The 18,063-nt window shown below is 49.7% G+C and overlaps 2 protein-coding genes across 3 annotated transcripts; one reads left to right on the top strand and one right to left on the bottom strand.

The window, feature by feature from the left end:
- Nucleotides 1–4,356: 4,356 nt before the first annotated feature.
- ATP5PD (ATP synthase peripheral stalk subunit d) lies at nt 4,357–7,537 on the bottom strand. 2 transcript variants are annotated; one of them, XM_082067214.1, is made up of 6 exons: nt 7,435–7,537; nt 7,067–7,189; nt 5,991–6,087; nt 5,064–5,135; nt 4,683–4,745; nt 4,357–4,560 (listed from the first exon to the last, which is right to left on the bottom strand). In XM_082067214.1, exons 2-6 carry the CDS (start codon nt 7,186–7,188, stop codon nt 4,429–4,431), a joined length of 486 nt encoding a protein of 161 aa, XP_081923340.1. In that variant the 5' UTR covers nt 7,189; nt 7,435–7,537; the 3' UTR covers nt 4,357–4,428. The 2 variants fall into 2 exon arrangements, with proteins under 2 accessions (XP_081923340.1, XP_081923339.1); XM_082067213.1 differs by lacking the exon at nt 7,435–7,537 and having other exon boundaries at nt 7,067–7,428.
- Nucleotides 7,538–7,616: 79 nt separating this feature from the next.
- Nucleotides 7,617–17,672, top strand: KCTD2 (potassium channel tetramerization domain containing 2). The gene is made up of 6 exons (XM_082067212.1): nt 7,617–7,919; nt 9,400–9,508; nt 10,744–10,835; nt 11,523–11,618; nt 13,639–13,764; nt 14,328–17,672. The coding sequence occupies exons 1-6, from the start codon at nt 7,632–7,634 to the stop codon at nt 14,355–14,357; spliced, it is 741 nt and encodes a 246-aa protein (XP_081923338.1). The 5' UTR covers nt 7,617–7,631; the 3' UTR covers nt 14,358–17,672.
- The last annotated feature ends 391 nt before the right edge of the window (nt 17,673–18,063 follow it).

Raw genomic sequence — 18,063 nt, 5'->3', positions numbered from 1 at the left:
GGAAGTGAGGATGGATTTTCTCCTGGTGGCTATTCTCTCTGTGGTAAGGACCCAAACCTCCTTTATACAGAACACTGGGCGATTGCTACGTCAGGGTCCGAGTCTTCTGCCAGGCAGGGCTGGGCCAGCAAGGCCACGGGGATGAGAATCCGCTTCTTCAGCTTTCTGCTGGTTTAAAGTATTTTGGGATTATACGGAGCCTTTTCTCCCAACTACTTCCAGGGAAAAGCTCCGAGGCAGGTTCAGACAAACCACCACTTTATTGGAGGCTCTGTGGGGTACCCTGTGGGGTACCTGAACTTAGCTATGCGTTTGCAGGACACTGGCATGCAAACGTCAACAATAATCTATCTTTTTTCAAATCACCGGGACCACATGCTCCCACCTTTCAGCTGCAGGACGGAGATCCTTGAGCTCTCCTGAGCTGACCTTCTGCCGTCCGTGCTGTCCATGGCAAGAGCAACAGGGGAAAGCTGGGCTCTGCATTGAATGTACCTTTAAAAAATCAGCTAAATATCTTCCATTTTATCTCTCCAGGTCGAAAAGCTCCAGACGGTCAGTTTTTACTTCGTGTTGGACCTGGTAGGTCCCTCGAGAGCGTTTCTCTCCTGTTGTGCCCAGCACGACAGCTGGTGCTGAGCCCAGCACTCATTTCTCTCTGCACCTTCTTTCCCCAGAGCTGGAAAAACCCTTTTGCAACCTGGGACCCGCAGGATTTCTGCAACATTTCCAAAGTCGTTGTGCCCATGGATATGTATTGGTCTCCCCCCATCTTCATTTTAGAGCGGTAGGTTCCCTCTTTGTTTTTATCCACTGGCTTAAGAGAAATATAATGGATGGCAACTGTTGGTATTATTATAAGAAATGGGATCAACTTATATGGTTAAAAGTGGTTCCCATGAGCTCTCTGCAACCAAGAACCTTGTAATATAGATTAACAGCAACCACAGTTTAAACAAAACGCTCTGTAATGCTGTGGCATCTCCAGAAACATCCCATATGGGCTGTAGTTAGAGATAAGGAAGCAGCAGAGACCAGAGACCAGGAATGAAATGACCCTGAGCAGTTTGCTGTGGGACACAGGACGGTGGGTCTGGCAGAGGGACGGGCACTGGGGGACGGGGGGAAAGGCAGCTCGGCAGAGCCAGACGAGCCCCTGCCCCAGGGAAGGAGGACGGGGTTACGTTAGGGGGTGCAGAGCTGCTCCAGCCTCAGCCCAGCAGTTCTTCTGCGAGATTTCCCCTCCTCACGGCCGCATCCCAGGGCTGGGTGATGCCACAAACCCCCAAAGGGATGCTGGCAGCCCGGGCTTTCAGAGACTGAGGAACATCCTGGCGCTCGGTCACTCTCCCCTTCTGTTTCCTCCAGAGTGAACGGACAAAACTCCCATTTGGATTATGTGACCATCATGCACAATGGCACATTCAACTTCTCCCAGGCCTTCCAGGTCACCTTAACCTGCAGCTTGATGATCCTCAAGTTTCCCTTCGACACCCAGATGTGCAACGTGAGCATAGCTTCGTATCTCCACCCAGGTACAGCAGGATCACCATAATTTGCAAAAGGAGGAATAGATCAGACAGATCTGACTCCCGGGTTCCCTTGGCAGCACCACGTGCTCACACTGGGTTGGGGTCACATAAGACCAGGGAAAACAAGCTCAAACACTGTCATTCTGGTTTGGCTTATTTCCCAGCAACATCTCCGGACATTGTGTGGCACCCAGGACTGGTGTCTACACACCAAAACACTGGGAGGCTTCCTGCAACAAGGCTACTTGTCTGCATAAAATTTTGCAGGACTGCTTTTTAAACGTACCCGAAAGCCACACAAATGCGAGGGAATTAAAGACAGTTTCAGGGATCCAAAGTGCAGTCAGAGTTCATCCCAACAGGAAGGGTGGAAAAACAAGCAGAGGTGACACGAAACCCTCCAGCTCCCACCCACAAAGCACAACTGCCCCAATTCACCAGGGATTTCCCTTCTGATTCACGTTCCCAGAGGTCCAGCCAAGTCTCTTCACCAAAGTCCTTTTTAAATTATCCCGGATGGGCTAAGAAACCCCAGCAGTGACAGCAACGTTGCCTCTCCCCATCTGCACACACCCTTGGCGGGGAGGAACAGGAGAGGAAATAACTGACCTCTAACAAATACCTAAATTCTGCAACTTCTCCCCTCCTCCTGCCCAAGCAGTAACAGACCTTGTCATGAAGGCGAGACGGACAGCAGAGGAAATCATGAAATACAGCCAGAGTTTCTTCCTAACTGATGGAGAATGGAAGTTCACCAACATGAGCATCCTTGAACACACAGAGATGCTGGATGATGGAAAATTTTCTGTGGTCACCTACATGGTACGGCAGCACTTTTATGTTATATTACACTGATTTGCCATGTACACACAAAAAGATAATTCTCTACATTAGGGAACAAGTATTTTCCCAGTACAGTAAAGTCCTCTCCTGCTGATGTAAATTTTGTCATCTTCTTCACCAGATCTCCATGGACAGACGCCCCATTCTGTATGTTTTGAACCTGATCCTCCCGACGTGCGCCCTGTACCTGCTGGACATGGCTGTGCTGTTTGGCCCCAGCTCTCTCGAGGAGAAAATCAGTTTCCAGATTACCATCATCCTTGGCAGCTCCATGTTAGCCGTGATCCTCAACAACATGCTCCCAACCTCCTCCAACAAACCACCCATAATAGGTACCCATTTTATTGAATAAAAAATGATTTTTACACAGGTACCAACCTAAGGAAGGTCTTTGGGTGTCTCTGGACACATTTATGAGCACTGATGTAATGAACAGATAAGATTTATCAGCTTGCTGGAGTTAGAAATATCCTCCCTCCAGAGAGCTGAACACTGAGAGGATTACCTTCAAGAAAATAATGCAAATTACCAAGAGTTTTCTTTGTTTCCTTATTCCACAGTTGTGTTCTTCTTGGGCACCTTCCTGCTCATGATCATGGCCGTGTTGGACACCTTCTTCCTCTTGCACCAGCAGCACAAATCCCTGCGCTTCAACAAGACTCTCGGGAGCTTCCAGCAAGGTAAAGCCACCCACAACCTCTGGAACGAGGGTTTGGTGCGTTCTACTGTGGGTTCCTTCCAGGGCGGGTGGGTTTGCTCAGGTCACGCACCAGCCCCACAGTGACACATTTTTGCAGAGGTGCTGGTGACGAGAACCATCAACAAGCTGCCCATGGAACGTCCCACCAAGGAAGGCGCCCAACGGCTGAACCTTCCCAAGGACAAGGAAAAAGGGCGACCAGGCAACCCCCAGAGGCACCCGCTGGAGCAGGACCCGTTCCTGACGGTTCTGGAGAAGGTGCTTCTCTACACTCACTTCTACCTGTCCCTGGTGTTTTTTGCTATTATTTGTATAAAATGGAGCAGCTAGAGGCCAGCTCTGCTCGTTCAGTCATTCTCCATTCTATTGCTTCTCACCCCTCCACTGTCATTTTTCTCCTGCTTGATACTTAGAGCTGCAGTGAAGTTGCCTAAATAAAATAAAATTTAAAAAACAAATCCACACAGCATGAGATCTGCATGCTTAGTGCTTTGTACTTTAGTTAAGTAGAACTATGTTCTTAAGGTATTCTCTGGGTTAGTGAGGTATTTTAATAAAATAATTGTGAAATCTGGGGATGATGCCTTCACTCTGTCTCTAATTCTTACCCCAAACATGAGCAACAGAAAAGGCAGTTAATGCCCTTCTCTTACGGAGATGTTTCCATTCTGAGGAAAGATGGTGTAAGAATTCCACCTCAGATAATTAAATTAAACAATGCAAGTCTGAAGTGTTTGTACTATTGTTTCTGTGAGTTTCAGTGAGATCCACATTGTTCAGAAACCCAGGACAGAAAGAATAACAAGATCACCAGGATTAACAGGGTGATACTTGTGATGTTTAAAGTGTATATATATATATATATATATTTTATTATGCATCTCAACACATCTACACTCCAAATCTTTTTGCGATTGGCTGCACCTAAACCATTGCAACCAGCCTAGAAATCAGCCCCAGATCTCTGCCCAGAGAACTGCTGAGACTTGTCTCCCATGGCATCACAGGTCACGACTAAACGCACTCCAGTATTTCCAAAGGCTTCAACTTCCAAGTAACTATTGGCCTGCAGTGGCCGAAGAACCACATTTCCTGTACCAGGTGGTTGCAAAGATGAACGGACAGACTGTTTGCATTACAGAAGACACAACAGGACCTGGTTTGCTACAAAAACAAGGTGGAAAAGACAAAATGCAGGAAAACTGGGCTGTCTGCACATTACTGTATTGTTCCATATGTCTCAAAACCGTGCAACCTCATGTCTAAGATCTAAGCCAGGGACAGGAGGGAAAGCACTTTATTTAAAAGATCGTCGAGTCTGACAGTCGTTAGACAAACTGCCTCCAGACAAGTTTACAGATCAGCGATCGGTTTGTGGGGCCAGAACGGGTATTTCTCCTTGTCCAGTTTGGTTTCGGGGAAGGCTTCGTTCAAGTCTTCAAACGTCATCTGTTCAAAGGGAATCATGCTTTTGAGCTTCTGGAGCTGGAAGTGGGAGCAGAGACAAACATGTTACACAGCACTTGTCAGCAAGAAGGAGCTGGTGCTTCCTGGCACGTGCCAGGCTGGCTTAAAGAGAATATTCAACAGGCTAAGTTTGGACTTACATGTTGCTCGTACTGGGCAATCCGAGCCTTGGAAGCCTGCACGTACTCAGCGGTGCTCTTGGACTGTGGGAAAGCAGAGGACATGGTGGAGATTTTTAAGACAATGACATAGAGCGAACCTGTAACCCCACGCTTTAAGTTGGCATTAAAATTCATCATCATTACAGTAGATAAGTGGACACAATCTTGCTCAAATCCCAGCCAGCCAAACCCTTCTGTGTGCAGAGATCCTATCGCTTAGTCAAAAGACAGAGACATGTATGAGGGCCGGAGCCTTCAGCTCTGCCCTTCCCGCACAGAACATTCCTTCCCTCTCACCCCATCCCACCCTCGCACAACTCAGAGACAACCTCGGTGTGAGGGAACAGTTTGAACACTTACAGCCTCCTGCTCTTGGGCATCAATTTTGGCAGTTTGTGTATCCACTGGCTCAGGAACCTTTAGTGCACTGAACTGTAAATCAGAAGAGAAAATTTTTACATGGTTTGCTTGGCTGAAATAATCTTTCACACCGAGGTCACCCTCCCCAGCAGCGGGAGAACGTTCCCTCCTTCCCTCCTGGGATACACTCATAACCGCGTAAGTTAACGAGCTTTCTAAAACTGGTTGCTGCAGCTTGACTGTGTCCTTCACAAGCAGGGCTGCTCGCCTGCAAGCTGAAAGCAGCCTGTTCTGCACTGCTTAACACCCACGACATGTAACACTACACACGTTCATCACAGCACTGCAGAGAGCAAAGCACAGCGCTCTGAGGAAGCAATGACATCTAATCCCAAAGATTTAACCTATCACAGACTTATTTCCCCCAAGGCAAAGCTCTCAGATCCAGCTGAGGTCAGCGGCTCCTCCCAGCCCTGGGAGGCCAGTTTTCCTGGTGCCATTGACAACGTGTCCTGCAGCAAAAGCCTCGCTCGTGCTTGTCAGCTCCTGCTTGCAGAGAGGACGACAACCCCTGCAGGGATGCGTGAGCTGGACACGTTTCACAGGGCACAGAGCCACGCACCACCCCCTTCTGTGAGTCAGAGAAACGCTCTGAACGTTTGCTTCAGGAGAGGCACTGCCCGAATACACTCCCACAGCCAAAATAATTTATTAAGTTCTCTTTCACCAGCTTTCTCACTGTACAGTGCCACATGTTTCCTCCTGAAAAACGGTGCTGAAGTGACCTCGAGGTTGGTGACACTGCAGGGTGTAAATCTGGGGCACCTGCCAGCCAAAACCAGACTCCTCTGCCAGTTCTGGTGTGTCCCTCTCAACACCAGACACGTTCCCCTTTTAAACCTCCAAAGAGCTGACACAGACACTGACCTTCTTCTCAAACTCATCCACCATGCCGGATTTAGCAACAGCAGTCTTGTAGTAAGCCCAGTCGATGGTCGGGGGTTTCTCTGGCAGAGCAGCCAACCTGGAGAGGCAGAGGACACCAGTAACAACCAGCCCCAGGAGTGACTCTGTGCTGTCACTTGCTCTCTGCCATGGTTACTTTCCAGAGTGCCAACAGAACTGAGTAAATATAGTTTAAATATCTTCAGGTCCACCATTAACAAGCAGCAATGAACCATTTCCACAAACCCCTCTGCCCTTGGAACAGACTTGTCTATATGGACAAGCAAGCTCAGCCCGCAGCCCCGCTCCAAGTCAAACTGCTGCAGAGCAGCCCTGTGAGGAAGGGTCGGGCAGTTTGCACAACGCTGAGCTAGAGGCAATCAGCAATATTGACTGCAAACCGGAACACAGGAGGTTCCACTTAAATATGAGAAGAAACTTCTTCCCAGTGAGGGTGGCAGAGCCTGGCCCAGGCTGCCCAGGGGGGTTGTGGAGTCTCCTTCTGTGCAGACATTCCAACCCGCCTGGACACCTTCTGTGTAACCTCATCTGGGTGTTCCTGCTCCATGGGGGGATTGCACTGGATGAGCTTTCCAGGTCCCTTCCAACCCCTGACACTCTGTGATTCTGTGGCTGCAACAGCCAACGTTTGTACGAAGCAGCAGGTGCTGAAAGATTTGAGAAGACTTGTGAGTTTGTGCAGCACTTATGTCCTTCCTGTGCCGGCTCTGCTGCCAGGACTGGCCTGAGCTCAGCTCCGACACGGCGAGGCCGGGGGGATCGGGACCGGCAGGACCTGGGGTGGCGACGGCACCTCCTCAGGCCCCACTCCAAAGCAAACCGCTTTCACAGAGCTGCTTTTTTACGTTGCAGCTGTTGTTTTACTCCGGGGAGGATTAAGTAAAGAAGATTTGCAAAGAAAAAGCCACTAGCTGTCCCGAAGGTGACCTGTGTCAGTGCCCATCAGGACACTCCTGCGAGACCAGCGCTACCGACACCTGCCCAGGGCAGCACCGCGAAGGCCGAACGGTTCAGCCGCGGGCTGGACGGACACTCACCGGGCGGACAGCGCGTCGCTGCGGGTCTTCAGGGCGTTGAACATGGCCCGCTGGTTGGGGGGCACCCTCTCGGCGAAGGCCGCCCAGTCGATGGCCTTGAGGGCAGCTCTGCGGCCCGCCATGCTGCCGGGAGAGACACGGCGGGTGAGGCTGGGGCGGGCAGGGCCCGGACCGCGGGGCTGAGGAGGCGCGGGGCGGTTCGGGGCTGGGGACACGGGGATCGACGGCACCGAGCGGGGCCTGAGGGGCACAGGGCCCGGCCCCGCCGCGGCCTCACACCCCGTCCCCCGGCCCGCTCTCTCCCTCAGCCCCGCAGGCCGGGTCCGCGGTCCCAGACCCGCTCCCCGGTTCTCCGGCCCCGCTCTCACCTTCACTGACCGACACCGCCACAGCGCCGGAAGTCCCGCCCCCGACCCCACCGCCCAATCATAGCGCAGCCACACCGGAAGGCGTCACTCTCCGCCTTCCCGGTGACCTCCGCCGCTGTCCCGGAAGCGCTTTCCGCGCCGGAAGCGGCGGCGTTGCGGGCGGCGATGGCGGCGCGGGGGCGCTGAGCGGCTCCGCCATGGCCGAGCTGGCGGCAGCGGACGGGCCGCCGCGGGGCCGCACGCCCAGCCCGGGCCCCGGGGGAGCGCCGGGGCCGCCCAGCCCCCGCGCGGCCGGAGCGGCGGCGGGAGCCGCTGGGGCTCAGTCCCCGCCCGGCGCGGCCCGGCCGCCCGCGGCCTCCAAGTGGGTTCGGCTGAACGTGGGCGGCACGTACTTCGTGAGCACCCGGCAGACCCTGTGCCGGGAGCCCAAGTCCTTCCTGTGCCGGCTCTGCTGCCAGGACGGGCCCGAGCTCGGCTCCGACAAGGTGAGGCCCGGGGGGACCGGGGCCGGCGGGACCCGGGCGGTGGCCGCCCCTCCTCGGGCCGCCTGAGCCCCCGCGGCAGCCGCTGTCACCGGGGGCAGCGCCCCGACTGCTGCACGGGCGGGTGCCGCCCCAGCTCCCGGTGTCCCCAGGGCCAGCAGCCCCCGTCCCGTGGTGTGGACGGGCCGAGCGCCTCGGCAGCCCCGCTCCCACCGTCCCGAGGGACACGCGTGGCTCTGACCCACACCAGCTCCATGTCCTTCGTGTCACACGGCTCCCATTACATCCCCGGCAACGGGGCGGAGAGGCTGTAACCCCCCGGTCCTCTCCACCTCCTGCCGTGATGCGGCTCCTCAGGGAGCAAACCGGCCCCTTCCCCAGCCCCTTCCTGCAGCAGGGAGGGAACGGGGAGAAAACCTTGTGAGAAATGGGGATTGTAATGATCTCTCACCCTAAGCATGTATATATATATAGTATAAAATATACATAGAAAAGATATATATATTATATCTATGATATATAGATATTATATATATAATATCTCACCTTGCTCTCATAAAAGACCACAGAGCACATTCCATACATGGGTGGATAGTTTTGCAGTCATTGCAGCATATCTTAAGGAATTTGCAAACAGTTGTTCTTGTAATCGTGGGTTTTCTGTAGGTACCACTGCACAGTGTTGTAAATATTTTGTGGGTAGGTCAGACTCAGGTTATTCAGGTCTCTTGCCGCTTTGTTCAGAATTTAATCAAAAGATAAAGCCTGGTTGTGATCAAAACAGCATGCACCAGCATCAGCAGGTAGAGGAGGTGACATTTCAAAGGGCTTTTATCACAGTTTTTATTGCTTTGGAGCAGATTGATCGAAAGGACAAGTATTGCTTTAAAGTAATCTAAGGGAGTTACACGACAGACTAAAGCACAGGCTTCGTCAGCACTTCAAAGCTGCCTCAAGAGATGCTTTGGTTGTGAATCGTTGGTTATTTAATGACAATAGTTATTTGATTGCTAGAGACATGGCTGGTGCGCTGCAAAGTGCATTTTCAGCAGTAGGAAGAAACAAAAAAAAAGAGCTACTGTAGTTATTATGTACTGTCAGCTAGAACTGGAGACCCAATTTGCCTCCAGAGTCTCCCAGTTAAACTAGGCTGGAAAACAAATTTAGACAGAACACAGCTGCCTGCTTTTGGTTTTTATTATTGCAGAGGAAAAACCGCTAATCCCTGCTTTCCTCTCTAGGTATATGAACTCTGTCCTAGAAGGTTTTAACTGGCAGCATCTGCAGCATTTGTAGCTGAGTTCAGATATTGAAAAGAAAAAAAATAAATGTTGGTTTAGATGTGGAGTCATTACACCTTTCATAGCCAAATTAATCCAGGTTCTCAAGGAGAAACTGTTCAATTTATTGTTTTCAACTGAAATGATGTTTTTTCCTGCTACCACTTAACCTTCCCTGCTTCGTTCCCATGCACACTCATCAGGATGAGACTGGGGCGTATCTGATTGATAGAGATCCCACATATTTTGGTCCAATACTGAACTACCTCCGACACGGGAAGCTCATCATAAACAAGGAGCTGGCAGAAGAAGGTAAGAGAAAGTCACAGGGGAGGAGCTGCAAATGCTGTTAGAGAGCTGTATCCGAGAGAATCACAGAATCATTTTGGTTGGAAGAGACCCTCAGGATCACTGAGGCCAACAGTTAACCCAACATCAGCACTACTCCATGTCCTGAGAACCTCATCTCCACGTCTGTTCAACCCCTGCAGGGATGGTGACTCCACCACTGCCCTGGGCAGCCTGTTCCAATGCCCCACAGCCCTGTATGGGAATAAATTGTTCCCCAGATCCAGATCCAGCCTCCCCTCGCGCAACTTGAGGCCGTTTCCTCTGCTCCTGGCGCTTGTTCGTGGGGAGCAGAGCCCGACCCCCCCCGGCTCCAAGCTCCTTTCAGGCAGTTCAGAGATCAGAAGGTCTCCCCTCAGCTCCTGTTCTCCAGCTGAACCCCCCAGGTCCCTCAGCTGCTCCCATCACACTTGTGCTCCAGCCCCTTCCCCAGCTCTGTTCCCTTCTCTGAACTCGCTCCAGCACCTCAAGGGCTTTCTTGCCATGAGGAGCTCAAAACTGACCCCAGGATTTGAGGTTTGGCCTCCCCAGAGGCCAGCACAAGGGGACAATCACTTCTCTGTCCTGCTGGCCACAGCGGTGCTGGTACAAGCCAGGGTGCTGGTGGCCAAAAACCTGCCTGAGCACACTGGGCTCCTGACATTGGGATGTGTAAGGGGTGAGCAAGTCGCATTTCCCAGCAGAGTTGTTAGTACCATTAGTTTCTCAGAAGGCTACTCATTAACAGGGATTGAATCATTAGATTCTGTATCTTCCAGGAAGCAGCAGTCTGGGGCTCACACAGAACCTGGCACTGATCTGATCACTTCAAAGCTTTCTGGCAGAGGAAAAGATCGATTAGCACATCTCCACAGACAGCAGTTCTCTACAAGCTGGCAGCTTTGGTGACTTTCCCCTAATAGAGCTGTGCAAATAAAATAGAGATTGTACCACAAGGTTTCTGATTAATCCCAGGGAAAGTGGAATAATCTTCCTTAGAGAACCTCTGAGTCCCAGAAGGAGAGGACAGCTCATTGGTCATTTTCTTCCAGCCTGAGAACATGAGATCAGTGGCACAGTCTATTCAGAATTCATGGATTTTCTCACATCTGGGCTAGATTTGGAGTCAGGAGCAGCTGTTGCATCCATGTAGCAGAATCATCTTCATTCTACCCTGTACAAAGTGATGGAATTTCTCTCTGCTTTGGTTCCTTTCCTAGGAGTACTGGAAGAAGCTGAGTTTTACAATATTGCGTCTCTTGTGCGGCTGGTGAAGGAGCGGATACGGGATAACGAGAACAGAACCTCCCAGGTAATGCCCAGGAACTTTTGCGTTATGAAGTCAGTTGTTCTCTGTAGTGTAGCAGAAGGACATGTGGCTGAAAATGCTTAAAGTAGCAGGTTTTTGTTTAGTGGTCTTTAACAGATGCAATCAGTGCTTTTAGGTAGATCCAAGTCACTGTTAGGAACCAATATCCATTGTGGTTCTGTAAGCACAAACCACTGAGTCAGCTTGTTAGCACTGCAGGGAAACAAACAGTTAAACAAGAGGAGCCAGGAGAAAACTGGGTAGTTATAAAGCAAAACATACTGCTTTGGTGTGTAAAGAATAGTTCAAATTCTAAACCATTTTCTTCCCTTTAGATCTGTCTCTGTGGCATTTTTTTCCCATTGCTGCTCAGATGATTTTAACACACTCAGCAGATTCAATTTCAGAAGAAAAATGTTTTCAAAAAGCATTGAATAGGTTTGAAAGCCAAAGTAGTTTTGCTTTCACTGGCCCTCAGACACCTGGAAGGCTGTGAAGAGACACGTGCCAGGCGTGTGTACCTGGTTTGGAATCAATTGGGTGATCAGAAGGATGAAACCTCAGAAAGACTGTGGGGCCCAGACTTCCTCAAATAACAAAATGACTGAGCAGGAGAGGCTTATTAATTAATTTCCTAGCTTGATACTAGTATAACAATTACTAAACGTATTTTTCTTCTCCACGCATTAGGGACCTGTGAAGCACGTGTACAGGGTCCTGCAGTGCCAAGAGGAGGAGCTCACGCAGATGGTGTCCACGATGTCCGACGGGTGGAAATTCGAACAGGTACCATTATCAAAAACCAGCAGAGTCCGTTTGAAAGCTGCGCATGGAATCAGCAGTTTGCTGTTTAATTGCACTTCATGCTGCTCTTCTGAATAACCACTCTGAGCTGAGCAGCAGTCAACTGGTATAGAATAACTGACAGGGAAAGGCAAAATCCACTCAAACTGCCAAGAGAGATTTCATTTTCTCTCAGGACTTCTTGTACTCTTGTCAAGTCCCAGAACAATTCTTCCCTTCTCCTGCATTTCATCACATATACCAGGCTCCACTACAACAGTTTTATCCAGGAAAATTTTCAGAGCCATGAAAAAAACGCACGGCACAATTTTTCTGCAAGCTCAAAGCCACAACTCCTGCGTTTGCTAAAGAGGCGCTGAGTGACATGAGAAATCCACTTCCTGCAGATGCCTTTGTAACGCAGCCAGTTTCGGGGCTCAGTGTCACTGAAGCTGCATGTGGCATCAGTTCCAGATCTGGTTTCTGGAACCAAACGCAGTCCTCTTATTTAGGAGGATGGAGACCTGGAAACCAGCTGCCCTCCCTGTTAATGCTATATTAAGAAAGTGCAGAGTAGGCTCAGGATTACAGCTCTGCCATCCTCCCAGTTAGTCCAGCTCCAGTGCAAGGGGATGTTGTGGGAGATGTGCTGACATGAAATGAGGCACTGGATTAGCAGCAGCACTTGGCATCACTTCTTCATAATATCTGTTCTGTAATGCCTGAAAACTCCTATGGCATAGTGGAGAGGCAGCAAAAACTCTTGCCCCTGTGAGCTGGCAGCAAAGTCTTGTGACCAAGAGCCAGTAGCAGCTTTATGGAAACGCAGTTCTCCAACACCCAGGTGTTGCTGTCCAAAAATTTGCTTAACAGACATCACCTTTCACACATGCACATAAACACCCCAAAACTCAAAGGCTGTACGCAGTGCCCTGTACAGGAACCTGCACCCTCGCCTCTTTCCTAGTCCTGCTTTTCAAATCTATAATAATAGGATCAAGATACTGGTTACAAGCAGGTGCTGGAGTTCCCTGCCTGTTCCCTCCCTCCGCCATCCACAACCTTTGCACAAACCACCGAGATCCCCACCAGCCTCAGCACAAACATCAAAACCTACTTAAAACAGTATGGGAGGTGAATCAGTACGACACCCCCACATCTTCCTGCAGCTGCACTCTAACCGTACAGATAACTGTCTGTCTAGGAAGGCTGTTGGCTGCATCTGTCTCACACATAAATACAGAGGTCTCTCTTCTAAAGTTCTTTAAGACACAGAAGTCAGGGTGCACGCTGCATATTAAAGTTTCCTAGATATACACAGATGATAAGATTCACATTGCTTTCTTCAGGGTACTTAGATTTATTATCTGGAAAGCAGAACTGAGTTGTAAATGACAAATTGGCTCTGTACTCCAGGACGTCCTTTTAATGTAATAATGATAAATGAGACAGATGGGATTTCTTGGATCAGGTCCAGACCCTCATCACAACAGTAGCAGAATATAATCCCATTTATACAGATATCCAACTCCATCTTGACAGCGTCTGCATAAAGAATGGTGCCAGTCTGCCACATGTCCCCCAGTTAATTTAACATCTGTCTGTGGTAAAGAATTGCCTTTCCAGTTTTTACACATCAAAGTCACAAGGCAAGTTGAGAGCCGAGCTCAGTGTAGTCTGGCCCAGGCAGTCTGCGTTGCCTGCCCCGTATCCGAATTAGCTGGATATTGGGAAATCTGATGTGTTTTCTGCCCTCAGTAGCTGGAAAACATTCTGTTGTGTTCAGCATTACAGCTTCATGCTGGAATTCCTCCTTGGGGCTCCAGGTGCCAGTAGAGAGCTCTGGAGTCACTGTGTCCCTGCCTCACACACACGGGAAAGCCTGTGACACAGGAGGCTGCAGGGAGACACTTTGCAACCAGAACAGGTGTCCCAGCACAGTCACACCTCACACAGCAACTGTAAGAATGAAGAAGTAGTCCAGACTAACTGATAGTTCCCTTGTTTGTCTCCTGTCACGCAGCTGATCAGCATTGGATCTTCCTATAACTACGGAAACGAAGACCAGGCAGAATTCCTCTGCGTTGTGTCCAGGGAGCTCAACAATTCTACCAATGGCATCGTCAAGGAGCCCAGCGAGAAGGCAAAGGTAAGCTCTCTGCTCAGGGCTATCGGCTTGAATTCCCCTACGCAAAGAAAATGCCCTTACACCAGCGGATCCATCATTGCAGCAGCAGTTCTGCGTACCGGCTTTCCTGTTGCCTCCTGTACACATCATCTTCCCCTCTTGGAAGATCTCATGTTACTGCAGGACAAGAGCTGAGGCTCTTTCTGTGTTTCAAATGAAGACAAAAAAAATTGGAGGAAAGAGATAGACTTGGAAAGGGAGGACAGCATAGCAAGGACCGTGGAGGTTGGTCACATTTTGTGCTTGAAGGGACAAGCTTTTTTCTCTTCTTCCCACTCTGCTTTTTCGCCAGGGTAGCAACAAAAGGCAACATTCTTAACTCCTGGCAAGCAGCTAAGCATGAGTTCTAGAGAAGGGGCTCAGCTTTAACCAGCCTGTCATTTGTTGTGGTAGCATAAAAGCCAGAAGCTACTCTGACCTGAGTCCATCTTTCCTTTTTCTGTAAAAAAAAACAAGGACTCTGAACACGAACTTTTGCAGCTAAACTTGTCCAAGGTATTTATAGAAGCTCTTTTCTTTTTCAGATTCTTCAAGAGCGAGGATCCCGGATGTAATCCAAGTGTCCACTCCATTCAAACTCCCAGATGTCAAAGGACAGTCGGGCTGGGCAGAGCATCTCTCCACAGTGCAACCGTGCCCTTGTACAGTAACCAAGCTAACGCAAAGCAAAGCCGAGCCTGTCCTGCCAACAGCGAGTAATTCTGGTCACAAGCAAAGGCTTCCCTCTGACCCTCGAAACCAAGGAAGGAAAAGGCTCTTGCAGTTGGGTAGTTCTTTCCGCAAGTATTTGTTTTGTTTTTTTGGCCAGCACTGTATTGAATTTTTCCAACCATGGCTGGGCCAGATTCCCAGTCGGAACCTTTGCGAAGGTCGCTCAGGTCCACAGGAATCAGTCCCACTTTCCACAGGTGGGAATCTCTGGATTTGAGCTGTGCCATTTCTTGCACCCACATCTGCCACCAGAAGAAGTGCAGGGACCTTGTGGTGCCCCCCAGATCAGAACAAGGCTTTAAAAGGAGGAACAAAACAACCACTTGTAAAAAAAACCCACAAACCTCTTCCATTTTTGCTTCATATTTATTCCTTGTTCAATTCCTAAGAGCTAAGCTTAGATACTAAAGGGCGAGGAGTTGTGTGTACGTCTAACACAGGTCTCGCTGTTAACACCGTTACATACAGGCTCCTGGTGTTTTCCAAAGCCTGTTACTCCACACGCACCAACAGAGAGACCTGTGCTCACCCAGAATAGCAACAGCGATCGTTCTGTCCCTGACACTTCCCTCCTGAAGAGTGGTGACATCTCCCCCTCCAGATCCCTGCCATGGCCACACCTGAGCCTGGGGCAAAGTTTCAAGGTTGGAGACTCGTTGCTGCCAAGTTCAGCTTTGCCTTGTTTGTCTCCAGCAGCGCGGGCTCTGTCTCCTCCCCTCTCACCAAGGGGACACTTCAGGCAGAATTTCTTTTGTACTGTAGCAAGCAGGTAGGTTTGTTTGAACCCCCGAGATCCGTTGCAGAGGAGATCCCTGATATACATGCAGTGATTTATCTGCAGCCCCCTCATGTCCCATGATCACCTCAAATGACAGAGGGACATCGCAGAGTTGGGGTGGGGGGGTGTTGCTGAAAAGTTGCCAAACTGGTGTAATGTTTCTTGTCCAAAGTGATGTGTCAATTTCTGTGACTTTTTTTTTTTTTTTGGAATGCCTTGGATGGATGTGCAAAATGTTTGTTTGTGCCTCTCTTGGATTCTAATCTTAGCCAAACCGCAGTCGCTGGTTCCGCTCTGTTCATCTGTGCCATCCCTAACCACGGGCGTGTCCCTCCTAGTCTGGTAAATGGAATTTCTTAGGAATTTGCTGCATGTTTTTTCCCCTTTTCATCCTGGCTTTGTTCTTTGTAGCCCATGTGTCCAGGCACCTGGGTCTTTTTTTGAGTCAAGTCCCAAACCTGACCTTCAACGCAAAGCTTCAGAGATGCTGGAATTCACAGACATTAACGAGCTCAGAGCAGATATTTCTCACTAAGGGACCAGAAAATTCCTCACCTGGACTGAGGAGTTGGGCTCCTTTCTGGACGACTTCAGCTACCTGGAATCTCCTTGAAGTTTTGAGACAGAATTAGGCAGGTTTCCCATCTTATCCCTTGTTGCTGACAGGGCCTTGCAATAGCAGAACATTACCGACGGTCCAACAACCGGCTCAGCAAACAAGACGCTGAGCGACACGACGCCGCTGCACTCTGCTCGCTGCTGCACGGACTGTCGCCTGTCCTCTCCCACCCTGCTTTGCCAACGTACCTCCTCCGGTGGAGGCTTCGCCTCATTCTCAAGAGAGACTGGTTAATTATCTGCGCTAGTTTAATCCTGGTAGCAACAGACCGTGCCAAATGTCTTTGGATTCACGTTGTGTCGGTTCAGGATGTTGAAACACAACTGGCTCGGCATCCCGCTGAAGAACCCAGCTCTTCTGCTCCTTCCATCTTTTCTGTTACGGTGTGGTGAGACGGTTTCGGTGTGATTAGACTGTACTCCTTGGCTGGGTCTAAATAACACTGTGATGTGTGTAGATCTCTCTCCTCTGTCACTATCTTGTAGCCTTGGTCGTTGTCCATCCGTGCTCACAGCTAAGAAATCTAGAAGCGCATGTACACAAGTTAGCAGCATAAGAAGCCTTTTAACGCTCTCATCTGTCTCCTTTCCCTTCCTCAGAGGAGGGAGATTCTGGGAACTGGTCAAGAAATAGCAAACTAAAGGCAACAGGAACTGTTCGAGCTGCTGTTGTCACACGGATGCCAGCGAGCACCTCGCTGTTCAGACCATGGAGCTCACAGCAACACCAGGTGCAAAGGGCAATTTTCTGTCAGTACAGCTCAAGTAGATAAAGACGATACCTCGTTGCTTTTCTGTATCACCAAAAAATGCCACATGTGGTGCAGCCCACCGGAGGATTGCCTGATGCAAGAACGATGCCATCACTCCCCCCAAGCCACAGAGAGCCTAAAAATTACCATTGCCAGTTGAGCAGAGCAGCTGTTTAACTCACACGTGCAAGGAAGACTTGTCGGAGTTGCATCTTGGTTTTCCCCTCCACGCTGCAACAAGGACGTGCCAGGAGATAGAAGACTCTTTGGGTTTGATTGCAAGGTCTTCAACAGAACAAGCTTATGGTGGAAAACCAGTCGCAGGTACTGGACACTGGATTCTTGGGCCATGTTCAGGACCAGGCGTGCAGCCCATCCGGAGCAGGTACATTCCCAGGGAGGATTTCTCCTTTCCTGACTTTACCCTGAGACCAAGGGCTGGTCTCAGCATTATGCACCAGTCGTGTCCCTTCTGTGCTCAAGACAGGGCTTTTCCTTCCATTGCCTTTCACTCAGTCACAACTACGTCAAAAGTAGCGCTGAATTAGGATGAAATTTGTCCCATTCACTCTAAAAAAAAAAAAGGTATTGAGCAGGGGTGGATTACTGCATACCCAAGGGTGCTTGTGCCTCTTGGGAAGGTTCACTTTAAAGCATTAATCCAGGGAACGGAGAGTAGGACACTTTAGGTTTGGGGTTTTTTTTAAAACTTTCCCAGTGGCCTAAGTTGTTCCATTATGGCAAGACCGGAATTAACTTCTTAAAGTGTCTTTGTTTCTGCACATTTTTAAAACAATCAGTGTATTTTTCTCAGGGGTGACTGAGTGGCCGAGGCAAGGGGGACACAGCTCGCTGCGGGCGGTGGGACGGAGCGGCTCCCAGTCCTGCTGCTGGGCCGGGGGCTCCTCCCCTCGGGTTTGCCTGCGAACCCAGAGGTTTTGTACAGTTTGTCACATCTCAGTGCCCTTTGCTACTGTTTCTCTTTGTTTATTAAATGTGTTTGAATAACAGTTGAGATGCTGTGATTTCTTTTTTTTTTCTCAATAAAGATTGAGAAGTTTGAGCAAAGCCTGCAGCTTTCTCTACATCTGTTTACCACCTTACCACACCAACACTGCATTATGGGGAAAGAAAGGTGAAAACTCGGCACCTGCTTCTGGCTCCAGTTCATTTATAACAATGATTTGCCAAGAGGAGAATATATAATTAGATTTTGGAGTCCTTCTAGGTTAGTAACAGGGAAAAAGGCAAAGCGAGGCCTGTTTCTAATTTTCTCTTATACAAAAGAATCCAAACTTCTACATTTAGCTTTATGGTTTCCACTAACAGACACAAACAATTAGAAAGTTAATGCAGGTATTAAACATGAATAGCTAAGAAAGGAAAGGGACTTTTGTCCAC

This window comes from Streptopelia decaocto (assembly GCF_964273445.1).
Source record: "Streptopelia decaocto genome assembly, chromosome: 16".
In the NCBI taxonomy this organism is placed as follows: Eukaryota; Metazoa; Chordata; class Aves; order Columbiformes; family Columbidae; genus Streptopelia; species Streptopelia decaocto.
Note: the sequence above shows the minus strand (reverse complement) of the source record. Positions and strands in the feature narration are given on the sequence as shown.